Here is a 27,132-nt window from a genome sequence, read left to right as displayed (position 1 = left end):
GTTATGCTCCCCCCAATTACAGAGCACGTGCTATTACATATTAAACAATTTAAACAATTATGTAAAAATATGGCAATGGCATGTACGTTTGGGGGGGGGGGGGTGAAAATAATATGCACCCACTAAGCTGGGGAGGGGGCACAAACGAAAAAGATCCAACTTCGGCCTCAAAAATCGAAACAATTGGAATACACAGTAAAAAAAAATCAGAAGATCAGAAGCAATTGCGAAGACAAGTGATGAATGGACAAACCTGAGAATCTCGTTCTCCAATTCGACCAGTTTGTTCTTTCCACTCGCAATGTTTAACACCAGAGTGTCTTTCTGTTCCTCCAATTCCGGTCGTTCTTTTCTCACAACAATACCTGACAAACAATACCGACTATCAACATCAGGACTCAACGTTAAAGGGGGGGGAGCGCTGAACATCAAAAATCTACCAAATCTGACTAACGTTTGTTTTCGTTTCTTTTTTAGTTTTCTGAAAATTTAAAGTATTCGCCGAAAGACCACCCGAGAACTCAAAATACCTGAAGAGCACGTTCTCGAGCCCTGCTAGCTCAGTCGGTAGAGCGTTGGACTTTTAATCCAACGGTCAAGGGTTCGAGTCCCTTGTGGGGCGTATCTTTTAGTTCAGTTAATCTTATATCGCGTCTTACGACATCACCAAAAATTAGCAACATATCTTATAAAACATGAAGCGTTCATTTTAAGTGTAAATATGGAGGACAACAGACTGAGAATTATCGCACATTGCTTCATCTCCGCTTACACAATAAATTTCACTTTGGAGCAATCTTTTAAATGGGTTTTTCCTCAAAAATCGGAAGTACAAACTTCAATCCGTTTTCTCTAACATAAAATAAGACTCCATGCAGCGTTGAGGGACCAAAAGCAGCTTCATTTCTGTCGACATGGTTAAAAACGTCCCATTTTTACCCAAAAAGGCTCTTTCAACAGAAAATAAAATGCAAAAATGAATGAAATTTCAGTATTAACGGACAGTTTTGTTTGCGGCCAAACTATCTAAACTGATACAAAAATTACGTGCGCGTCTCTAAATTAGTTGCACGTGTGTGTTAAACGTTTAGTACAAACGAAAGTAAATTGACCTTTCTATCTGATACATAATAACACAGACAGAAAATATTTGACGTTGCAATCAAAATTTGGAACAAAATAAAGGTGCTATTTTAATGAGGCAAAGGTAGATGAGGCTTGCAGATCCCAACTACATTATGCCGCGTGAAAGTTATTTAGTTTTGCATGACACGCGATTATGCTGTGAAAAACCAAAAATACGCATATGCTTTGTCATAAAAAGCATACTTTTTGCGACAAATACAAAATGTGGCAATAAACACTTTTCTGATAGAATGACAGACAATAAAATGATTTTCAGCTGAAAAATGACATCATGCTGAGAAAGCAGTCGCAACATATATGAAGAATGCGGTCACCTGTTGAACTTTTGTTCAAAAAAATGATCGTTTTTGATCGGAATTTTTGGGCGTCAAACATATATGAAGTATGCGCTTACCTCTACGTGATTATATACAATTTATATTTAATGATCGAAACCCAAATATGTGGACCCACAAATCTGCTGCAAATGAATTAGGAACAAATCGCGCATGTATATTGAAACAGCCCTTAGCAGAAACCCTCTGTAGTCCCAAGGTGTAATGGCAATCTCCATCTCGTCAGACAACCTAAACCCTTAGTGGCAGCGCAAAAAATCACGCAGGGTTATGAGAAAAAAAATGTTCACGGGGGCGGTGGTGAATTACGTAGTCTGACTTCAATTATATTGTCAATTTGTTGGAAAATGATTGATTCCAAATACTTGGCTTCACACGTTTACAAGGTCCCATGGTGTAATGGTTAGCACCTTGGACTTTGAATCCAAAGATCCGAGTTCAAATCTCGGTGGGACCTCTTTTACACGCTTAATGTGAATTTTTCATTCAGCATACAGACCACTTTTACTTGACTCCACAATTCACACGAGCAAACGATTAAAAAACGCTCTGGCTCAGCATACAAAATAGGCTTAACATATAGCATTTCAGTAAGCAATGGGAGAGTATGAAGTAACAACCATGATATCAACTTTGAACTGAATGTCATTACAATTTTGAGTTTGTGATCAACCATTTAGATTGTAGACCTTAATGCAATCTCCAAGTGCACATACTATACTAACAGACGAATATTTGCCATGTAATGTTATATTTCATTATCAGGGGTCTGCAACGTAATGCATTCCGAATCAACTCTAACTTCTTGCCACCTTTTATCCATAAAAAACTTTTAAAAAACCCATTACGATTTAGAGTCCAAAACCATAATGTCCAGTCCTTGCTTTATGGGGGCAGCAATTAGTATCAAATCCCAAATTTCGGATCCACTTTAAACCGCCCCCAGTTTACTGGTTGCGTATTATGTGACAAAAAGTTTTCCTATGTAATACGTACTGGGAGGAGGCAAGGTGAAAAAATCTATATAAACATACCCGAAAGACTGCCGGAAAAAGCCCCGAATGATTCCCATGCGTACTAAATGCGACTGGAACGAGCATAGAAAAGAATAAAAATAATCTACATTTGTGTTTTTTAAATATGAAACTATAATAAAAATCATAATAAAAATAATCAAAATATAATTCAATCCAACCACTAAATTAGGCTTAAATCAGCATACTCGGGAGAGTCAGGGGGATACGCGCCAATCAGCATTAGGCCTGGTGAGCATAGCATGAGGTGAGCGCAGCAGGTGGGGGCTGATTGATGGGGGGTGATAGGAGGGGGGGGGGGGGGGCTTGGAACAGTGGAGGGGGAAACGGTGGGAGGCGGCTGCACTGTGAAACGGTGAAAGGCTCTAAGAGAACTTATTGAACACTGGGCGCTACCTGTTTATCCCATTTTTGAGGACGAGAAGTCAAATTGGTCTGACAAAAAATCGGAAAGCAAAAAATCGCATAAAAACATCACCAGAACGGACTAATATAATTCCTGCAAACTTCGTTTGAGAGCAATTAAACACCGGAATTTATGAGGCCGTTATCGGTTCTATGCGAGAAGCCGCTATTTAAATGCGTTTAGAGCAGAATGAGAGAAAAATCAAACCAATCAGAATCAAAAGAAAAATCAAACCGAAAACAAAAGAAAAAGAAATGAAATGGAGAACAAAGAAGCAAAATCCAACATCTTTCTGAAAAATCCATTCAAGTTGACGCTCAAAAAATATCTTTCTTAACGTGGTATCATTTCTGTTGGATGAAACAATTAAATAGTCCATACCCAAAAGAACGAGCAAAACGAAAAAGAGAAAAAGAACAAATGAAAATTCGATATTTTTTTCCACAGTTCTTTTCAAGGTGCTACTTTCAAACAACTTTCAACAATTATGAGCCAAAAAAAGTACCTGAAACAGCTGTAGAAAAAGGAGGCGTAAAGTAAAGGTACTCCAACTTACAAATCGTGCAAAATCTCTCACAACCACAAAATCATGCTTGCTTTTACAAATTGCCATAGATTGAATTCTCTTAAATAAAAAATTAATTGCAACTAGAGAGAACGAAATTATGGATAAAGCGTACCAAAAAATTTGTGTCCACGAAACCAACGAGACCAAAAACATCCCAAAACATTTGCGCAAAATGGGTACGAGACCATCGAGACCGAAATCTGCCCTGGTCAGAACAATGTGTGTCGCGCAGTTGGGGTACCCCGACTGACACTTTTAGCCGTTGAAGTAGATTGGTTTTTAACCATTGACTCTTTTAACAATCGATTGGTATAATATATTGTTTTCAGAAAAACAGACGTCATCGTAAGTATATGGTTTTTGAGTGCTTTATTAAAAAATATTAGCCAGGGTCCGGGAAACTTAAACAAGCAATCGATTTAATGGATATTTTCTTTGGCTAAGACTACATTTTGAAAATATATGGGGAATATTTAAAAAATCTGCAGCTACTACAGCCATTTTTATTAAGCAAATTTTTAAACGCATTTAAATGGAACTAAATTTATTTAAGGGCTGTCTTGTTTTCTCGCGATCGATTTTTAGCTAATCAGAATTGAAAAAAAATTGTTAGCTGTGCGAAAACACAACTGCTAAAACACATTTCAAATTGTCAACTGCGCATGATTTCGTATTCTTCTGGGGTTTGTAATTTCAACTCAACATATTTTTCTCAGTTATCTGGCTATAAATTTACAATTTTTTGGCGTCACAATTTCATTCCAGGTCCATCAAATATAAATCGAGTCCTTTCCAGGACAAAGGGAGACTAGTAAAAAGCAGCCAACTGGCTAGTTTGTCATTTCAATTCAACTTCTCACTTATTTGGCACTAAATTTACATTTTTTTGGCTTTACGATTTTCCAGGTCCAGCAAATATACAAATCCTGAGTCCAGCAAATGTACAAATCCTTTCAAGGAGCAAATCGAGACTATTAAAAGCAGCCAATAGGTTAGTTCAATTTGGATTTTTTTTAAGCTTCAATTCAATAACATTTGGTCTAAATTAGTTTTACCTGACTTCAATAAGAAAATCTCCAAAATGAACCTGGACAAAAGTAAGTCAACACCTTCAAAGAAATACAAAATTTAGTTGAAAATAGGTCTGAAAAATAGACGAAAAAAGGTCCAAAAAACGACAATATTAGCCAACAAAGGCTAGAAAAAAAATACAAAAATTAGTCGAAAATAGGTCCGCAAAACGAATATATTGCGGGAAAACGGTCGAAAAATAGACAAAAATTAGTCGAAAAAGTGATCGATCACATTCAATCCAACTTTGACATCTTCTATCCAGGTATTGATCATTATCTTATTAAAAATTTTTGACCAATTTTACCCTATTTGAATTATTTTAAGGTTTGGCAGCATTATGTTCTCTATTATAGATGCAGATCTTCGTTTTCTTCATATGGGCACCTGCTGAGCCGATAGACTTGCTGTTGCGAAACTGATGGACAGCTGAAAACTTTCAAAATACATGAAAGGCTAATTTAAAATTAAAACTAACGGTTTTCACCGCCTTTTCTAGTTTCTATTAGGAACGCTCATTTACTGAGCGGAAAAACAATAAAAAAATTTTATTCTATTTGATAGCTTTTAATGGAGTTTTCGTAGCTCAAGTTAAATCCATTTCAAAGCTTGTTTTAAATTATTATAATCGATTCTCTTTCAGCAGATTTAAATAGATTTAAGAGGATTTAAATCGTTAAAATGGTCCCCGGTTGATGCCGTAGAATGGATTTCGTCGATAACCTTTTATTAATAAAAGAGCGATAAAATCGATTTTTAATTCCATTATTCCAATTCGGGAGTTCAAAACATTAAAAAAAGTCAACTCTATAACAATTACCAAAACTTAGTCTTCAGTGTGATGATTAATGTCCATCTAGTAAAATTGGGAAAAGCTCTTCAAAAAACCGTCTCCTCGAGAATTAACTATTTTTTTCTTGACTGGCTGTCCTGCGCAAACCCTACAGCCTACGTTATGACCCTACAGGCTTTGGGAAGGGCTCCAACCGTTCGCAAACATCGGAAATTTTCCGAAAAAAAGTCAACGTATAAATGATGAATAAAAACTTAAGAATACCAATACTTCTCGCCAAGTTGTGCAAAAATACGGCAACAATAATGGCTTCCACTTCGCTTGGAAGCAGTTAAGAAGAAATCACGAGGAGGCGAATAAAAGTGCTCTCTATCACGATGCAGCTGATGATTGAAGCCAAATTTATTATCAACATTTAGATCAGATAATATTGATATGCCTCTACAGTTACGAGCAGGGCTTTATTTCATCTCTTTTCAAACATTCCAAAAGAAATAAAAAATCCATTGAAGATTAGCGCTGATGGTGCATTCAATGGTTGTCTATATTTTCAGTACTTATTTTGACAATTTAGGAGGAAACGCTTGCGAACGTCAAAAAAACTGAAGTACTTAGATGTATAGCGAACACAAAATGCCAGCTTTACGTAGTTCTGATGTAGACAAAGTCGCTCTCACGGGGTTACCATAAGTCAAAATTAAATTACTAAAAGAATCATAACCGACTAAACGTCGGAAGAATTGCTCTCGAACGACTAATGGGAGCTCTAATCAATTGCAGCCTGCTTCAGTCGGGGGGGGGGGGAGTCTAAATAGGACAATGAAGTTCAATAGTGGGCTTCAAATAACCACATTAGAGGTTAACATACACCTATACCACTATTAACATTCAAAGTGAAAAATGGCACCAGTTTCGGCGCACTTTTCATTTGACTTTTAGTACTAAATTGCCGCCAATTGAGTTCAGTTGCTTAAAAATGTGTTTGAGAGAGAATTTTAGATCACGCGAAACGCAAAAAGTCAAGGGCGTAAAAGTCACTCGAAAAGTCAAAACCGTCAAGCGAAAGTTTTGCATAAAAAAGACACACACGTTTACAATAAATGCTACGAACTTCGTTCAAGAGCAATCAAACAACTGGTTAACTTCGGAAAAACTGCTATCGAATGGCAAGCAGAGAACCTTGCCTCATCCAACTTGCATGAAAGGAGGTATAAGGACCTCGAAATGACGATATTAGAGTTTTCTAGGTACCAGCACAAAGTTTTAAAGTGAACAAAAAAGAATTTTGATTTGACTATAAGATATAAACTGCCGCAAATTGAGTTCAGCCATTTAAAATTGTGAATGCGTGAGAACTTTAGATCACTCAAATCAAAAAGAGAGTCACGAAAAAGTAAATCAAAAATTAAGTCTATCAGACAAAAAACCATCAAGCAAAAAACACATAAAAAGATCAACTAGGGCCAAAATAATTGCTACAAACTTTGTTTGAGATCAATTAGCGAAAAGCACGAAAAAGCGCCTCAATTTTATTTTAATCTTAAAAGGGACTTTTAAGATACGCAACTTTGAGCTTATCCTTTTAGAGCTTAACTCATACGCAACTTTGAGCTTAACTCCTTAACTCCTTATGAGCTTAACTCCTTAACTCCTAGAGCTTAACTCCTTATGAGCCTAACTCATACGCAGCTTTGAGCTTATCCTTTTAGAAAGAGAAATTTGGGAACAGATCCGATTAGTTAATAGTACTCTCCAATTTTTTAAAATACCTGCTTTTTTCAATCAGTAATTGTTCAAGTTTATTGATATGCTATGCACCAGAAAAAGATTTATGGCATACTCCCTCATTTAAGGAGGTTTCACTATGGAGTTATTATCCTTCTAGTACGGTTTTTATTCAGTATTTTGCTATGTTTTTCCAAGTGCGGGGAACAAGGTAAAAAAGTTCTGATTTCGGCTTAGTTAATTTCTACGTTAATAGGGGTGCTTGATACAAGCGACTGAACGGAGGTGCGGCAGTGGTAGTAATTAAATTTATACAATTGTACTGCGTTTATTTTCCATTTTATATTTTTATCAACCAATCAAAAGCTAAAGCGTGATAGGATTTTGTTATGAAATAAAACTACATACCCAGGAGCTGTGCCTCCAGACCCTGTTCCTTGACTGCAAAGTTGACGATGGCGGCCTTTGTGCTGATCTCAGGGCTGTAGTGGGGATTGGCCAGCTTAGTTGTCATGTAGAAGCGGAAGCTCTCATGGTAGTCTATCTCTTTATCTCCCAACTTGATCATCATACGGCCACCTGTTCAACACAAACTCAATTCGATCAAACACAACTACAAGAATTCAGTTACAAGGTTCACATTATTCAATTCACGTTCAGTTACCAGTTTGCTCAAAAGCTCGCCATTTTTCAATTAACAATTTTATGCTTTGAAAGGACTTGAAATTCGCAAAATTATCACTAGAAGAATCGACAGGGAAATTATGTTTCTTTCCCCGTATCGCTATAGTTCATGATACTATGGTATCAAGTTTGTTCTATGATGAAACTAACGGATGAGATGTTTTATGAGACTAAAATGAACCTTTACTGATTTCGATGATGAAACGCTTACTGTGTTCTAAAATTAACAAAAACAAAAAGATAACAAGCAGTCATTCACACAAAACATGAGTGTGTGAAACTCAAAATGATCACACTACAATTTATGAAACACATAATGTAACAAGGAGGCTCACGCATCTCTCTTTTCGCGCAGCTAATTCCGACCTTCCACTTAAATGAATAACCAGGGGAAAACATCACGTCAAGCAAATGAAGATAATATAAAGATAGTCAAAACCCATTTATTTATTAGTTTTTAATAATAGCAATGCAGACTAAGTAAACCAGCAGCAAAAAACACGAGCAGAAATACGACATTTACAAAACTTTTTGAAAATCATTGTTCTCAAGGCAATCAAAGTCAATCGTTCCACTCATCTTAACGGTCATACAACAACTGAAACGGCTCGTTGCTCATCATTAAAAAACTGATACAACAATCTAAAAACAAATTTAAAATGACAGTAAATTAACCGAAAAAATGCGCCCAAAACACAAATTCCATCAATTTCGGCCAAAATAAATATGGCCAGAACCAACCAAACATTTTCTGGGCAAAGTTCAAGAAATTGCAGCAAAGCATAATTAGCCAACATAACAACTACTTAATAGCAAAAATTTATAGACATACCCGGCAGATTGCTGGAAAATAGCCGCCGTTGAATCCCATAACAAAGATTGGGATTGAAAGAAAAAATATCAACAAAAATTGATTTTTGTATAAAAACAATTTTGATTGCGATTTATTTTGATGTCATTTCGTAATTGAACATACTCATGTCTCTCAGTGAGAGGCTACAGGTTCTAGTATCAATACCAATAAGCATTATAGATAGTAACTAAAACTTATGAGAACAAAGTTCAAGTACCGGGCATCTAAAAATGGGGCTTTATGGGTTTATCACGTTTCTATTTCTGACTTTGATTTTTTTATACTGACTCTCTTCATTTTGAATTGCTTTGCTGAGCAGCTGCTGTTTAAAAGGACTTTGAGCAGAATGACAGAGGAGTGAAACTAGCCTAGAGAAGTCAAAAAGATTTCACGCAAAATGTCGAAAAAGCGGCAAAATGGGTAAAGCGAAAAAAAGTTCAAAGAAGTAAAAAAAAATTAGGAGCGCTATAATAGCCGGCTGAGAAGATGAGGGCGGCTATTAAAAAGGAAGCTAGTTTGTTCGTTCTGTTTTACTTTGAACAGCCTCCACTCCAATAGTAGCATTAGTTCTTTTGGTATAAACGCCAATCTTGAGTGGAATTGCAACAGGAGCACCAAAACATTTTTGTTAAGTTGTGACTGGTATTCCAATATATTTGTCCAAAAAGCTCACTTTAAGGCGTCTAAGGTGATTTTCCAAGAGGTTTGCTTAGCCATTGGCGGTAAAAGTAAAGATTTTTAAAAATTAGCATTGTAAATAAAAAACAGTTTGCTAAAAGTAAGTTAACAAAAAGTAATAAAAGAGGCCAAAACTAGAGGACAGCATAAGATTTCATATTAGTTTTTTTAAATTAATCGTATATAAAGTCGTCAAAACTAACAATTGCCCACTTCTACCTTCAAAAAGCAAAAACTAAAATCGTTGGATGACATTTACCGTGTCTTATTCACTCGCATTGAATGACTGAAAACAATGCTGGACAGGCTCTCAAAACTTAGTACTCACAAATTTGGTGGTTTCAGAACCATTAAAATCCTTAGCTAGAGCTTAACACCATAAAGAATCTACGCAGCATTATAAAAGTTGTAGAAACAAAGATTTGTTAAGAATACTATTTATGAGGCAAATATGAAATTAGACAAAGAATAGGTCAAAAAAGCCCCATGATTGGAGACATGTCTGAACAATTAATGCCTTGTCTGTTTCTTAAAAACTTGATCAAAACTAACATAAAACTATAGTATTAGCACCTAAACTCAATCAGCTCAAATTTTACTAGTTTGTCCCAGTTTAGTTCAGAGAGAAAAATCCTATCACAACGCAAAGAAACATCTTAGAGAAAGACAGAGCACCGATTACAAACTAAGTATTGGAGTAGAAAATGATCTTTCATCAGCCATGAATCAGATAAGAATTCCAGAATTATTGTCTTAGAATAGCTGCAAAGATGTAATCTGGGAGTAGGTAAATTGAGGTCTGACACTAAATTTTCTTTTTGTTCACGTAATTCTGACTTTTTTAAATATTTTTATGTTGCATTTTTATTGATTTCATGTACGCGAAGTCCATAGATACGTTCATTTGAATTATTAACTAAATTAGATGACAAATTAATCATTGAATACTCGCCTCACTCTCTAAGCAACCCTCAGCAATTACTACATAAAGGTCATTGATAATACGGTCAACTCTACTTCCTATCAAGTTCAACAAATGATTCTTATATATAACGAATGCGATCGACAATAGAGCATTGCGAACTTTGAAATACATTTTTAAAAATGCTTTAAGAATTTTATAAATATCGACTATATTTAACGGTATATTTTGTAGATCGCACCGCCAACTCCATCAATAAAATTTTGTACCTGTTGCCGTTCCTAAGTTGTGACTGAGCAAGTCTATTTGGCAGTTTAATTCGCCGGCTACGCTTTGATTAAGTCATAAAACATAACCGACAGCTAGCCACGGTTTAGTGACCTCAGGGCACTACCTCTTTATCCCGTTTCTGAAGACGAAAGTCATATGGGTCAGACAAAAAATCGGCCAAGAGAAAAATTTCATAAAGGACAAACAGGATTAATATATTAAAATAAAAATTAAATTATAAATTACTGATATTAAAATCTTGAAGAACATTCCATTAAACATATAAACTATGCAATAAAATATTATCAAACCCTAGAGGAAATTCCGTGTCTCTTGAGGCCAGAAAAACCTTAAAAAAGACAAAAAAATTGCAAGCTTTGTTTTAAAAAAATTGCCAAAACTTGTGATGTTAAAAAGTTGAAAATTAATCCATGGCCAACAAAAATTTTCCAGTAACTTATTATCAAACCCTAACGGAGGTTTTCTGAACCTTGAGACTCAAAAATGTGAATAATGACTATAAAATCATCTGAATAATGACTATAAATGTCAAAAAATTGAAAAAAAAAATGGCAAAAAACATCAAAAATATGCCAAAATTCGTGACGTTAAAATCTTGCAAGACATAACATTTAATCTAGAAATTATTCAGTAACCTATTTTCAAACCCTAGAGGAGGTTCCTTGGCTCTTGAGGCTGATAAATTCTAAAAAACTACAAAAAATTTCAAAAAAACTTGAAAAAAAGCTAAAAAATTGTTAAAACTTGTAACATTAAAAAGTTGAAGAACTTTTCCATTGCCACTAAAAATTTGTCAGTAACTTATTATCGAACCCGTTAGGATGTTTCCTGGCCCCTGGGTCTGAATAAGGAAAAAAATGTCAAAAAATTTGAAAAAATTTCACGTTTTGTCAAAAAATTGCTGAAATTCGTGATATTAAAATGTTGAGACCATTCGATTACAACTAGAAACAATGCAGTTACCTATTATCGAACCCTAGAGGAGTTTCTTTAACACCTAGGGCTGATAAAAACCAAAAAATTTCAAAAATTTTCAAAAAGCTTGAAAAAGTTGCAAAATAGTAAAAATTTGCGTTTTTAGCAAGCGGTTGTTCGTCAGTAGCTTGCCACGGGAGGGGGGGGGGAGTTGGGGGTTGTTTGGGGGCACCACTGGGGTAGGGGGGCATTAGCGCGGTGGGGGGTGGGTGGGGCAATAGGAGGGGGGGTCAACAGTGGGGGTGTCTTCAACCTCTAAGAACCGCCCTTCACACCATAAGTATAAGTATAAGTCTCCAAAACAGTTTGAGCTGAAACAGAGCTGAAAGGCTCTAAGACCACTTAGTGCCCGCTGAGCGTTACCTGTTTATCCCGTTTTTAAAGACGAAAAGTCAAAAGCGTCAGACGAAAAATCGGTCAAGCGAAAAATCGCATTAAAAAAAGACCGACAGGCCTAATATAATTGCTACAAACTTCGTTTGAGAGCAATTAATTATGATAATTTGCGTCAATTTCCCCCTAATTTCCTAACAATAACTCTTTTTTTTAAAAAAAGTCACTTTTTAGCAGCGCACAATTTGAAAAGTCACTCGGTTGATAAATTCTGCTCTTCACGGGATTTCAAATAATACTACTGATGTTTTTCTCAGAATAATATTTAAGGGGTCAAAAATGACAGAACAAAAAGCTACACTTGCACATAGTTCCCCTTATTACATGAGGTCAGAACGCACAAAGTAGTTCTTCAAAACAAATATGTTTGTCAGAAAAATCAAACTAATCAAGCCAACAGTTTTTTGTTTCCCCGCGGATCGATTGAAATAAAATAATTCAATTACATTCACTAATGGAGATCCACTAACAATGAGATTTTATCAACTGAAAGACAGACCAGACCCATGCCTTTTGAGACAAATACAGTACAAATCCTCTTTATGTTTATCGGTAAAAAGTACCACACAAGGGAAGGTCGAATAAAACATTAGAATAAGAGATGCTAGACCTTGTTTGTAGACAGCCTTCTTCAGAATGGGTTCCAAAGAAGGATCAAGGTCTTCATGTACATTCTGCAGCAACGTCGGAGTCCCGTACTGGATAGCGCCTTCCAGGATTCTCATGAAATCCGGCATTTGCAAGTCAATCACCTTCAGATTCTGCAAAAATATGAAATTAATTCGAAAACTCTGACAATAAATATACCAATGACTGGCACTGTTTCCTTTTCCCTCCTGAAAAAGACCATCTAGTTGACATAATTAGGACCTTATAATGATATAAAACTGATATTTTGACATAATTAAGTCATTATCATGATATAACCTTATGTATTGTGTCTTTTATCGCGCTACGTAAATGGCTACCGATGCTAAAAACACACCCGCACAGATGTTGAAACAATATTTTCTTTGCGTCGAAGGGGAAGGGAGGGGTTGAGATGGAAACAGTGTGCTCAAAACCTTGATTTCCCTGCTAATAATAATATTGCGAGCATACTACAGCCACAAAGCCGCCATTTCAGCTAAAAAGGCTTCTGATGTAGTAGATTCGCACCGCGACCGCAGAATTAAAATGGTCTATGAGCACCGCCATGAAATCTAACATGAAAAATTAGATCAAGTTTGCATCGAGGAATTTAAGATGCCAGACAAACTTTAGTCTGAAACAAAACACCATTTTAGATTCAACTGTCACTATAACATCAAGATCATATCATCAGGAGCAGTGGTCAGGAAAAAAATGTCTTCCTTTTCGTTACTAGCGGAAGATTTAGTCTTATTTACAGTCACCACCGCATAACCAGATTTTCAATTGTAAACGGAACGGGAGGAGAAAGCCGAGAAAACCTTGGCTATACCTGTTCCTTCAAAATTTTAAGGTACAGTTCAGAAACACACCAATGAATATTTTTTTTAATGACTGAAATTTGAATTAAAAATTAACTTGGTTACCATGACTATGTTTACTAAAACAGTAGATCAACTAATTGATGAATCCATTTTCATCAGTCCTTCCATTTTTACACACACGAAAAGTATGTTTCTGTTCTCCCCACTTTGGTCAGATAAAAATAAAAACTCATGATTGAAGATGATAGTTATATCCCGAAATTAGACGCCTTTGAAAAAGCACGTGCCATTTTTTACGTAGTAACCTGCTATATAACAACATACAATTTGTAACTGGGGGTGCAAAAAACAATTGTTGGGGGGGGGGGGGAGGGGGGGGGAGAGTAGATCCATAAATAGTTCACATAGAATAGATAGTGGTCTTATGATAAGTGAGGGGGCTTACTCTCTTGATTTCCATGTTTTTGATCCACTTGATGGCTTGTCCCTGTGGATCCACCATCAGTGGCCATCGGGTACCTCTTGTCACCACCACTCCGTTTTCAGTCGAGAACTGGTCAGCCGGCAGGCCCTGCAGCAACAAAAATGCAATAACATATATGTTGATTCAATTGTTTCAGCAGATAGCTATAAAAACACAAAAAAGTGGAAAAGAGATCCAAAACTCAGATTACGTAACCTAAGTATCTTAACAAAATCGATAACTCAGGTCCCACCGAGAGTTGAACTCGGATCTCTGTATTCAAAGTGCAAGGTGCTAACCATTACACCAAGGCACCCCCATGCTACATGCATTGTTAACAATTAATTCTATATACATATCTCATCAATCAATTCTACTAATTTTCCTACTTTTTAGGCTAATTTTCACGTCGGCTAGTACTCCGGACACCAAATTGGACATCTTGAATTCCTTTATCAAAAGTAAGTTACAATTTACAAATTCATGCAAGGACATTGAGCGGGCAGTTCACCTCTTTAAAAGAATGCCCTCGAGAACATAAGACTAGCTACAACTCATACGCGCACAGTCGCGATTCTGTTAAATTTATGAGTTCACCAGAAATAAAGGATGGCTCCCATGCAAAGCGACTGCTCTACCATCTTAGCTTAACGCCCAATCTTCCCTTTTTGTCCAGCTTACTGCGTGCTTAGAGAAAATCATTCAATAAATGCCTACAGCTACATGACATCTATTTCACCTTACAAACCATTTTGTCACATTTCGACAAATATCGCCTTGTTTATTTTCATGTCCACCTTTCGGAGAGTCAACGCAGAAATAAGGATGAACTAAACACTGTAGACAATTCTGCTTAAAGTCAAATAGTTATGACTATATAATCATTCAGGATCCCATGGTGCAATGGCTAGAACCTTAAACTCAGCATCCAATGATTAGAACAAATCTCCTCAGACCCAATTTTGATCAGACAGAATTATTTAAAACCTTTTACGCTCAGCCAATTCTATTAATTGCACAATTATGACGCCATAAACAGGTCACATATTTTTGAGCGATCTAAGAAATGGGCAGTAAAAATTAAACAAAACATTAAGGCAAAAGAAAATGCGAGTCTATAAAGCACCAGTAAGATAAAACGCACAATATGTACATACTTAAAACGCTCTAGTACTCTAGAAGTGTCTATAGTTGCTCTCGCATAGCATGGAGGCTATAATTTTGTGGGGGGGGGGGTGGGGGGGTGGGCTATAAAAGGGAAAGATCCAAAAAAACTATTCACCGGGGGCAGTACCTTGAATTCGTCCGACCTCATAATATTATCAATTAGAGGGAAATTGATGTCTGATACGAAAAACTTCGCTAATTTTAACGGTCCAATGGTGTAATGGTTAGCACCTTGGACTCTGAATCCAAAGATCCGAGTTCAAATCTCGGTGGGACCTAATTTTGTTAATAAAAAAGTTAGTTACTTTTCAATTATTAGCCCTCACGTGTCACTCTCTGGACAAAATGAGGTCACTCTGTGATAAATTTGGCCTCAAATCTTCACATTAAAAATTATTAATTAGACAGCAGAAGAACTTATTCCTACACAAAAATACACACAGATACCGCGGAGATTGCCGCAAAATATCTAACAGTGAATCCAAAAAGATCCCGATTGTAATCGAAAAAAGCAGAGAAACGAGAACATATATATAAAAAATAAATATTCCTACAAAAACATCAAAAGTATTTCATTTTGATTTCATTTGGTAATTAAATTTCTAGTTTGTAAATGAGAGAATAGTGGGGGTGGGAGTACAAACACCTAATAGCATCAGACCTGATAACAGATGAAAGGAAACAAATTTTAAATAAATGACCTCCAAAACTGGGCTTTAGGAGTTTAACCCGTTTCTGTTTTTAATGTCATGTTTCAAAAAGAGTGAGCAACCACTCAACACAAAATGAGGCAAGAATGAAACAAACCAAGAGAAATCAAAATATTTGACTGAATTCTCAAGATCTTGAGAAAATGCGAAATTTATTTTTAATGATGTCTTTGACGAAATAGAGATATGCTTGACTTCGAAAAGCAATAGTAAAACTGCGATACAGAACTGAAGGAGAAACAATGAAAACAAAAATTAAATTAAGGCAATTGAATAAAAAAATTCTTAAATTTAGAAAATTGCTCAAAAAGTTTTCTCTATTTTAACGCTGTAAATAAATCATTTTTCTCCAAAACACCGCTCAAGTTCTACTCGATTTGCAATCTTGCGTGATCTAAACTGGTCCACAAATGGGATAAATGAGTGACCAAAAATACAGAAATATGCGAGCAAGTCTCTTTAACAGATGGCGCAATAATACATTTCAAATTATGGTAATTAAAAAGAACCAAGGCGAATCGTGATAATGTGCACAGCACATTATGTTCCGACCCCCCCCCCCAACCACTTCGAACGCCCTCCACGCATACATGATTGTGTGTGTGTGTGTGTGTGTGTTTGGGTATGTGTGTGTTTTTGTGTATGTATGTTTTTTTTTGGGGGGGGGATGATATTTAGTACTTTGGGGACACCGACTTTTTTCCCAACAATATAACTTCTGTTGACTTCTATAGATTGAGATGAGCAAAAAATTCTTTGTCGCTGCAATTTTTGACTTGGCGCGAAATCATCAGCAGCAAAACAACTCTGCCAAAAATCACAACTTTTTTGATGATTTGAACGCACGTTTGATTTCTGCAAACACAATACAATTTACTCCCATTTTAATTATCACCATCAGAATGAGGTCAAAGCTATTATTGCAACCATCAGTTTTGGAACCAATCTATCCCCCCCCAGCAAAGTGGGTAAGTAACTTTGGGTCTTTCCCAATATAGCCCCCACCAGCTTAGTTGTCAGATAACCTATAGCCCCCATCATGGTAATTATACCATAATGGGGGCTAAAATTTCATGGGGGGTCTATAATGGGAACGACCCGTAACTTTTACGCCACCCCACGCCTACATGCTAATGTTTTGCACAGTAATACTCTGCATCACAACACATGAATTGTAAAACGTAGTAATAAGAAACAAGGTACGGAGGGCGGGGGAAATAGATCCCATAATTCTCCCCCCATATCTAAAAGATAGACCGACACATTTTTTTATAAATTTTTAGTTGAAACAGGCTCAATAATGGGGTCTTACCCATTATAACCCCCCCCCCCCCAGTTTAGTGGTTATATAACTTATAACCCCCAGTCATGGTAAATATACCATAATGGGGAGCTATAATTGCAGGGGGTTATAATGTGAAAGACCATTTATTGAATAGGTTTCAACTACATATGAACTAAAGTTGTGCAGATCTATATTTCGGTCTTTCCCATTATATCCCCCATGAAATTTTAGCCCCCATTATTGTATAATTACTATGACTGGGGGGGGGGCTATAGGTTATCTGACCACTAAGTTGAGGTGGGGGGGGGGTCCTATAATTGGAAGACCCCTGTTTTTTAGACAAGGGGAAAAAATTATGGGATCTGTTCTGCTCCGCCGCCCCCTATCTTTTTTTCATTACTACCATTTACAATTCAAGAGTCCTGATGCAGCGTATCACTGTGCAAAACAACAGCACGTAGGCGTGGGGCGGCGTAAAAATAGATACCCACTTTGGTGGGGGATAGACTAGATCCAAATCTGCTAGTTCTTGAAATTTAAATTTAGAAAGGTTTTGTCAATCTGATTTGGTGTTTTCGAACTTTATTGTTCAAAAAGCCCAAATCAGGGTGACATAACTTTTTTAAATTTAACTTTCTAAAGCCTTTTAATAATTTTTTTTTTTTAATAACCTTAACTGGCAAAAACCAAAAATTTTGTTTTTGCCTTTTCCAGACAGAAATTAGAAATTTTTGAATCTATTCTGTTTCGAAGGTTTTACGAAATTGGTATCATTCTACCCTAGGCGCAGTGAATATTTTTACACGGTAATTTGCTATCCAAAAACCGAAAATCTAAAACCAACATCAGAAATACACTTTGACACCACGAAAATGTCAATATGATAACTAAAAAAATATATTACCTGATCAGGGATTTTTCAAAAAAAAACTTATATAATCTATTTCAAAGGGCTTTTCAATGATATGACACATGCTTTTATCGGAAAAGTGAAAAAAAAACTGTAAAAGTGAACAAAAACGCCAGAATGATCACAAAATTTTGGAGCTCGATAACTCCCTGTAAAAAATGAATTTCGAAAAAATCTTTTTAATTCTATAATCTACGCTGGACGGGCTTTTTAATGATACCACTCATAAGTTTCTACGATGAATATATCGATCGGCGAAAATTCACTGAACAAAAAAAAACCCATTTGAGTATATAGTTCCTCCCCCCCATATGATGGGGTCGGAACAATAAGAACAAAATACTAGCTGGATGAGCACAAGGCAAGGCTACTAAGATAGATGAATCACCTTTTCAAAAAGGAAATTGAAAAAGGAGGCAAAAACAACAGGTGCAAAATGGTCGTACATCAGACTGAGCAGAAGAACAGTCTTGCACTTTTACATAAATAGCCAACAAGTTGCTCTCAAAACGAAAGAGTGCGCGAGCTTTTTTCTCTTATCCAGTTTTCGCTAATGCAAGCTAACCTCACTGCTGCGGGGAAATGGACGAAATTTACCAAGATAAAAATATGCTTCTTCAGCAGTTTCGGTGAAAAATACACGCCTGGGCGAACTCAATGACCTCAAATTAATCATTCTGAAGATAAACGGGGCATAAAGAAACTTAAATTACACTGGATATGTAATGTTTCAGAACTGATTTCGGTCGCCACCAGTGAAACTTAATGGTTCAGCAAAGAAACCCTCTGACACTCAGGGGATGTAGCTCAGATGGTAGAGCGCTCGCTTAGCATACGAGAGGTACGGGGATCGATGCCCCGCATCTCAATCTATAGGAATATTTTTGACAAATCAAACAGAGTGGGTACCAAACACACCCAAATTTGTCAAAGTTCCAATCTGCACCTGTGAAATTAGTGGAAAGATTTGGATGTAAAATTTCTGGATTATTTCTTTGCCATTATATCCCCTCATCCTCGCTTCCCCAGATTTATGGTCATAATTTAAAAATTGGGGGTGGGGCACCGGAAAAGATTTAAGAACTGAATGCGGATTAGTTGAACACATTAAATACCTCAAATTCATCAAATTTTATCTCAAATAGCAGTTAACTCTCTAGTTCTTGCTCTCAGCTTTACAGTATAGCATAAAAATCCCTTAGAGAGGAATATATGAACAATGAATTATGCGTTTACAGAAAAATAAGCGTCCGACCGAACGTTAGCACGTTTTGAGCTGTTGGTGCCATTAGATCTGTTCCCATTGGCCTTTTACCTTTATGCCTTTTACCTTTATGCCTCTTACCTTTATGTTCCCATTTACCTTTATACCCTAATGAGGGAGTGGGTGTAAATATAATAATTGATGATGAAGACTACCTGAAGATTCCATTCCCTGACAGTTGTGGGTTTGGACATGAAGTTGGCGAAGGAGAAGAGAGGGTTGCAAGGCACCTGGAGAGTCCTGATCTGGGCCAACCAGATGTTGTTGACCATCTCGTCTCTGTACTCGGACAAGAATGGGCCACAGTAGGAGAGGAAGGCTGATGCTACCAGACAGTCACCCACCAAATAGCCACGATTCTCTTCCAACTCCTGGCAGGGGAAAAAGAAAGTGAGGCCAATTAAAAGTAGCATCCATATTTAAGCAGAGCTCGACCGGAACGAACTATTCCGATTGTTTGCAAATTTTTTGCAAAATCAGCATTAGTTTGCAAATAGTTGCAAATTTGGCATTAGTTTTCGACTAAGGCGAGAGACTCGATTCTATGGGTTCTTATGCACTTGTTCTCATCAAAAAAATCTTTTTGGAAAGGAATGTGGACTGACATTATACCACAGGTAACTGTATTATGACAACTCGGATGACTTCAAATTACAAACATAGCCGGCAGATTGCCAGAAAATAGCCGCCGTTGACGCGCTTGATGCACATCGTGATTGAAATAGAAAAATAAAAAAAAGAGACAAATTGACTGATTTTTTTCCCTTTTTTCAGTTTCAAAAAGCGTTCTAACTTGGCCTGAAGTTTTACTTAACTATACCTAAAACTATACCTAATTCAGCTTCTAAAACTGAAAGCTAATAAGCTCAATACGGATATCAGCTAGCAAACACTAATGAACTTTGATAACATAAATCTCAAGGACTTAATGACCGGGCTTTATCGGTTTATCCCGTCTCTTTCGATTTTGCTCTTTTGACTTTGACCATATTCACTACATTGCGTAATTCAATGCATGGAAGAATTTAAAATCCATTCAGTTGAAACAGAGATTGAAGTAAGTCAGAAGTCAAACGTGAAAATCGTGACTTATGGAGACTGTCATAACATACATTGAAAACTGCCCGAAATATCCCTGACTGATTCCCATGCGTCCATGTTGTGACTGGCACGAGCATAGAAAAGAAAAAAGATAATCCACATTTGTAACTTTTGCAAAATGAGAAAAACGATGTTAATTCAATCCGACTTCTTAATGAGGATTAATCCAAAATCCTAAAGAAAGTAAAAGGGATACGTACCAATTAGCTCTAGGCCTGGTCACAAATTAGCGGGGCAGTTATCAATTCTTTGTAACAACTATTTAAAAGCGTTTAGAGCAGAATGATAGAAACATGAAACCAACCTAGAAAATTAAAGGAAATCACAAAAAGTTTGATAAAAACGACAAAAAATCTGTTTGTCGAAGTCAGAAAAGGTAGCGACAAGAATTAGGAATCAAAACAAAACTAGATTCAGGCCGTAGCCGACTACTATTTCAAGTCAATTAATTACTTTGTCGAAATTAATTACCGTTCTGTTAGTCAAATTAATACGTTCTGTTAATCGAAAAGACTTATCAAACAATTAAATTATTCATACACAGCAAACCGAGATGAAAAAGAGACAAAGAGCGGAAATGAAAATCTGATAATCCCAGTTCTCTACAAGGCGAAACCTTACAACAATTATTCGCAGCGGACCTTATAATACAGTTTGTAATACAAATAATCAAAGAATTCCAAGACGTTCGTTTGATTCCTGAAGCAACTGATGTTTGACTTGTGTTTGATTTTTGTTTTCGGGATTTAAAAAGTTATTTGAAGGACGAATACATCGCAGATTACAAATACTGAAATCTGCACAAAAATAATCAGCTGAAAAAAACATAGCCTGAAACAGCTCAAGAAAAAAGAAGAGGAGCCGAAAAGTAAACGACTCTGAACCTACAAAATTACTTTCTTAATCACTAAATCAAATTTTATTTGAAATATATAAATTGCCATAATATGAATTCTGGTAAGTAAAAAAAATGTGCGCAACTGGCCGATGAGATTTGTCTCATTAAAAACACTTAACAACACAATCAAAATGTGGAAAAAAATTGTGTTTACCACTCAAATGAGACCAAAAAAATGAAATCAAAAGGTAATCAAAGTTAAACGTTGCGCCATGGAAAAGTTAAGCGTGAATCAAAGATAACCACATCCAAAAATTAGAAGTATAAATCATCCTGAATTCCAAAGACTTCTGCCTTAAAATACACTCCCATAAAGGAAATAAAGAAGAGTTAAATCTTTATACGAAACATAAATAATATCAAAGAAATAATCTATAAAGCCAAAAGAGTGTTCAAAAAAGCAAGAACCTGCGTTTTAGCAAATAATATTAAAGCGAGCTTTAAAAAATTAGTTAGTAAATTACAAAGACTTGTAGAATTTCAAGAGCTAATGTAAAATAATTCACTTTGAAGGTACCTGAAATATATATCTCTTTGTGTAAAAACAATGACCCCGTAAATATTTGACCTAAAAATTTTAAATTTTCCATAAAAACATTTACAGCTATAGTTACAAGAAATGTTTCGCTGCTCAACTGTAATGCGAGAATGTTATAAGCTCAGTGAAGTTTTATATAAAAGACACCCTAAAACTGCAGAAAGAATAGCAATAGCTTGGTATCTGAGTGATCAAATTAATCTCATGTTACGAACTGGTGTTTTTTTGTAAAGAATTAACAGATTGGTATAACCCAAAAAAAGAATTTGACATTATAACATTTATATGGAGTGGTTTAAAAATAATTATTAAAACTCAGGAAGTCTAGTAAACAAAACGGTAGACAGCAGATGTCTAAGTGTCAGAAAAATGTTTAGTTTAAGAGCAACTTATACCCGTCAAAGCAATAAAAGTCAAATCCGCATAAGGTAAGTAATCAAAATAATACTAAGAGCCTAGAAAATATCACAATCAAGCAAATTGCATATAGAATAATCATATCAAAAAATAAGACAGGTAGACTCAAAAATAGCTGCGAAATAGAATCGCGTGCCATAAAAAATAGATAGGAACCGATATAGAACTGAGTTCCTGGAATTATGGACGACGCTAACAAATTGATGCCAAAAAATGTCATATTGATGCCGGTGGCAATCAAATTTCATTCAAATCTGGCAGACACATTTTATTAGTAATCGTCATTACATCATATAGTTACCTTGAAATTAACCTAAGTTTTAAAAAATTCGGTTGCTGAGGTCATTTTGTTGAGTGACAAAGTTAACTATGATTTAAAAGCAAACACGCGAAATATTTAAAAACACATGCTAAGAACAGCAAAAATATAACGTTGAGCACGCATAAACCATTCAATAGAGGAACAAATCAATGAACAGCTTTTGACAACAGCTTTTCTTTATGAAAAAAAAGATAAAACCAAAAATGAATGTCAGACGATGAAGCAAAGAAAACAGAGCAAAAAGACTCTAGTACTAACTGGAAATTATCGTTGACTTTCATTAAAACCATAAACAATTCGCGCTTAAACATGCAATTTACATCAATCAAGCATTGTGATTGAAAAATCTGAAATCAGTTTTTTTTTCGGAAAGTCCAATAGGAATTTGCGAGTCAATTATGATTATTGATAACAGAAGATTTGTGATACCTAAACATTGTGGTACTGTTTCATTTAAATCAATGCACACCAAATGATAGAACTATCAATCAAGGCGATACTTAGTGAGATGAAACAATAAACGGAATAAAAAATCAAGATCTAATAAAAGCATACTTTTTTAAAATAAAAACGATCACTGGTTACAACATGCCAAACCAGTGCGACATGTACAACTATTTTAATCTTGAGCAGCAAATAAACTTATGAGGTAATAAAAAAAATTGTTCAGCCAATTAACTCCCTCCGGTTTTATCACATTCATCAAGATCAAAAGCATCAAAAATTCGAAACATACAACAACGGTCAAATGACAAATTGGCAGTACAAATCCCATTAATAAAAAAATACGTCAGGAATAACATAGTTGCCATAACTTCGTTTGAGAGCAACTAAAAGCAAAACAAAATAAAACACACTCGGCAGATTGCCGGAAAATAGCCGCCGTTGATTCCCATAACTCTATTGGGATTGAAAGAAAAGAAAATATCAAAAAAAGTTGATTTTTGTATAAAAACATTTTTAAGTACGATTTATTTTGATGTCATTGAACATACTCCTTTCTCTCAGAGAGAGGCTACAGGGTCTAATATCAATACCAATAAGCATCATAGATAGTAACCAAAACATATGAGAACAAAGTTCAAGTACCGGGCATCTAAAAATGGGCTTTATGGGTTTATCCCGTTTCTATTTCGGACTTTGATTTTTTATACTGACTCTCGTCATTTTCAATTGCTTTGCTGAGCAGCTGCTGTTTAAAAGGACTTTGAGCAGAATGACCTAGAGAAGTCAAAAAGATTTCACGCAAAATGTCGAAAAAGCGGCAAAATGGGTGAAGCGAAAAAAAGTTCGACGAAGTAAATAAAGGAGCGCTATAATAGCCGGCTGAGAAGATGAGGGCGGCTATTAAAAACTCATTTAAGTCAGTAAAAACGGTGCATCAAATAAACATAGCCGGTAGATTGCCCGAAAATAGCCGCGATAGACGCTTGCGGCCTACCATGAATTGAAACAACTAAGGAAATAAGATTGACAGATCGACCACCGGCTTTTTAATGGACCACTAGACTTTTTGGGTTAGATTCGGACTGTCATTTTTATGAGACACATTTGCTCTACAAGGAAAAACCCTAATGGAGCTTTTTCAAAATTAATATTCGATATTAAAACTCAAGACTCTATTACTCAGGAATTAGGGCATATAAGTTTGGCACTACTTCGATGCACACTATTGACTTTTAATTAGTAAATGTTCATAAAATTTAAAGTTCCATAAGTGAGTTCAGAAGTCTTTTTTTAGTGAGGTAAGTCACGCAATTGACCTAAAAGCAGAAATGACGTCACGAACTGCAAAGAAGTAGAAGTCACTGAAGTCATTGAAAAAGTCAATTCCAAGAAGTCAGGGTAAGACGAAACAAAAATCTGTTAGACGATTTAAAAAATTAGGAACGCAATAATAGCCGCCTGGAATTGCCGACGCGGCTATTAATAAAGTAACTTCTCATAATAGCAAAAGATATTTATAAAAACAATTGTATAGAAAACGCCATACTGAGAACGACAATATACGGATAACCTATGTGAAAATAATAAAAATAGATTAAACTGATCAAATTACCTGTTTTTATCAATTTTGGACCAATGTAAGAAACCACGGATCACCATAACAAACCACAAGAACTTACAGCGTTGCAGCTATAATAATATCCAAATTTCAAAAAACTTTCACCTATCGCGAAATTTCAACTAACCGCCACTTTCTCTTCCCATCTGATCTTCTCACCAGCCAATCCTGATACCAGTTTTTCAGCCCTCTCCAATTTGATTTTGAGAGAGGCCTCCTGCTCAGCGAGTTCCTTCTGTTGTGCCTCCTTCTCTTCGTGCTGTCTCTTCAACTCTTCCATTTTCTTGTTCACCTGAACAACGCCAAAAATCACAATTAACTGAATAAAAGATAACTTGGCCGTCACTTTGTAACATTTAAAACGTTGAAAGAAAAACCAAAGATAAAATGTGCACAAGATAAATCAAATTTGGCCTATCGAGAAAAAGGGGGCAAGGAGTACCCAAATTTGATACCTTTGGCACATAGGGCAAGCAATGATAGCTGGTAAAATCCAGCTATAGTCCATTTTCAGAGTTTGTTGCCCAAGCTTAGATTCATTTGAAAGCTAATAATAAAAGTATTGATAAATATAACATTCGGATTTTTTGTCTTAAAATGTTTTCAAGATATTGCACTTGTATGGCTTCATTTTAAGCTAGTTCAATATCTAGACGGCATAACTGAAAGCTGCAATTTTCTAATGCTCGAGCCGAGAAGTTGTTAACCCGAGTGCAAATTTTCCTTGGCTGATAATTTTTGTTTAATACGTTTAAAATAAGGACCCAAATTGACCAATCTTAGAAAACTTAGTAAGGCGCTAAATAAGTCTTAACACAAAAGTATCAAAATTTAAAAAAAATTGGGATCTATTCTGTCCCCCCAAGCTTAGTGGGCTTATATTTTTTACGCCCCCCAGGCGCACGTGCTATTTTTTACATAGTAACGTGCTAATACGGCGTTCGGCGTAAAAAACACTGGGGGGGGGGGACAGAATAGATCCAAATTTTGTCCAACCCATCATGAAATACGTGTTGCAAACTTTATACCAGCCTACTTTTCATTTGAGCCAATTTTGGCCGATCAATGTCTTTTGAAGACATTAGATAACACATTTTCAAATTAGCCTGTCATTTAGAATAGCTGTCATGATATTTAGAAAAGCTGTCGAGCTTTTATAAAGGCTTTAAAATTATAATGTCTGATGCCACCCAGGCTCGAACTGGTGCCCTTTTGCGTGTTAGGCTGATGTGATAACCACTACACCATGGCACCTCTGATCATCAGGTCTCCGGCAATGAGTTGAACCATTACCACCCATTATCCAAATTATATTCAAATTTAAGTAGTCAAGCCTCGGATGGCGGCAAAACACCGACCAACTTTACAGCCAGCCAAAGTTTCTTACCCAATGAATGATCGATTTCTGCTTTGTTCATTTATAACGTGAGAGTCCTTCTAATACTAGCAATGTTTCAATGAGCCAAGTTTCGGCACAAAAAGAACACATGTCAACATGGGGGAACAAATTGTCAACATGGGGGTCAACATAACTGTCAACTACTTACCTCGTCCAGTCTGGCAAGTGCCTCGTCAAGTTCGGCCTGTTTGGCTGCCAACACCTTCTGGGCATTCTCCAGTCTCGCCTTCTTAGGAGCCACCACTCGGTACACCTGAACACGGACAATTAATAAATCACGCGGGTATAGGTCACTTTTTTGCCTCATCGAAGTAATTCTAACTTTAACATTCACTGTAAGTTTCTTTCACTAAGAAGAGATTTCATAATCCATCCTTAATTTTCCAATCCCTTTATATTATGTCTCTCCGCACTCATCCACCAAAAATAATGTATCTGCCGTATCGTCAATGTAACACGTGAGCAAAATTTCAACTCCTTTTTAAGCAAAACTCACGGATCATTCATATTGACAAAACGGCAGATAAATAATTTGTTCTATAAACAATGCTTTCGAATATATTTGGCCAAAATTAGTCTCGCACACTACACAATTTCTCAACGCGACTTCGGAAGACTGCACGTGCAAAAAGGCAAACTATTTAAGGACGCTAATGCAAAAACAATACAATGACCATTTTCAAACCAAATCAACGTCATTGGCCCATTACTGATGTCAGAATTTGGCGAATATTTGATATTGAGAAGCGACCTACCTTTCCATAAGTGTCCATGGCCCTGACCCACATACACAGGGACTTCCCTGCAGCGGACTGTTTGCCCACGGTGTCCGGCAGGAAATCCGGCTGGGCACAATATTGTCCAATCTTCTTCAACATCCTGTCAGACATATTATCCTTGTCGTAGTCCTTAAGCGACTTGATGAAGTTCTGGTCGTTCAAATCTCGCTTGGCCTCAGCCCAGGTTGGTTCCTTCCCTTTGAGAATCATGACAGCTTGCATGACTGTCTCGACCAGCCGTGGGGGCTTGCCGTACGACTTGACCTCAGTGATGTCGTTCTTGTTCAGGGAATCAAGCGCCTGCATAAATAAGGCAACCAAGTAAATTTGCCAATTCGTATCTTGCAAGCAAAGTCATCAAAAATATCAGAGACAAAATTTGTTTCTCGATTTGGCACTATAACGTAGAATAAATATTAACACGAGTAACTCTAGATCTTCAACCAAATCAAGAGGACAAACTACGATATCTGAGTGACTTACTTT

At 36.2% G+C, this 27,132-nt stretch overlaps 2 protein-coding genes and 4 non-coding genes across 9 annotated transcripts in view; 3 read left to right on the top strand and 3 right to left on the bottom strand.

Moving 5' to 3' along the window:
• LOC142342901 (dynein axonemal heavy chain 2-like) overlaps window positions 1-27,132 on the bottom strand; it is a 270,510-nt gene that overhangs the window by 121,815 nt on the left and 121,563 nt on the right. Inside the window, exons 38-45 of the mRNA XM_075394558.1 lie at window positions 26,623-26,946; window positions 26,016-26,120; window positions 24,596-24,760; window positions 19,283-19,498; window positions 13,774-13,899; window positions 12,485-12,635; window positions 7,487-7,657; window positions 254-365 (exon numbers count right to left, since the gene is read on the bottom strand). Coding sequence (XP_075250673.1) covers window positions 254-365; window positions 7,487-7,657; window positions 12,485-12,635; window positions 13,774-13,899; window positions 19,283-19,498; window positions 24,596-24,760; window positions 26,016-26,120; window positions 26,623-26,946 — 1,370 coding nt within the window. The remainder of the gene's footprint in view (window positions 1-253; window positions 366-7,486; window positions 7,658-12,484; window positions 12,636-13,773; window positions 13,900-19,282; window positions 19,499-24,595; window positions 24,761-26,015; window positions 26,121-26,622; window positions 26,947-27,132) is intronic.
• Window positions 1-27,132, bottom strand: part of LOC142342898 (arrestin red cell-like) — a 553,550-nt gene that overhangs the window by 464,698 nt on the left and 61,720 nt on the right. The window lies entirely within an intron of this gene.
• Trnak-uuu (transfer RNA lysine (anticodon UUU)) lies at window positions 550-622 on the top strand. The gene has a single exon. It is a non-coding gene; the product is annotated as a tRNA-Lys (tRNA).
• Trnaq-uug (transfer RNA glutamine (anticodon UUG)) lies at window positions 1,867-1,938 on the top strand. Its single transcript has one exon. It is a non-coding gene; the product is annotated as a tRNA-Gln (tRNA).
• On the top strand, window positions 15,165-15,236 carry Trnaq-cug (transfer RNA glutamine (anticodon CUG)). The gene has a single exon. It is a non-coding gene; the product is annotated as a tRNA-Gln (tRNA).
• On the bottom strand, window positions 25,650-25,722 carry Trnav-aac (transfer RNA valine (anticodon AAC)). The gene has a single exon. It is a non-coding gene; the product is annotated as a tRNA-Val (tRNA).

The sequence above is a fragment of the Convolutriloba macropyga genome, chromosome 7, assembly GCF_964194025.1.
Source record: "Convolutriloba macropyga chromosome 7, txConMacr16.3, whole genome shotgun sequence".
Classification (NCBI taxonomy): Eukaryota; Metazoa; Xenacoelomorpha; order Acoela; family Convolutidae; genus Convolutriloba; species Convolutriloba macropyga.
This window is presented reverse-complemented; position numbering and strand designations above follow the sequence as displayed.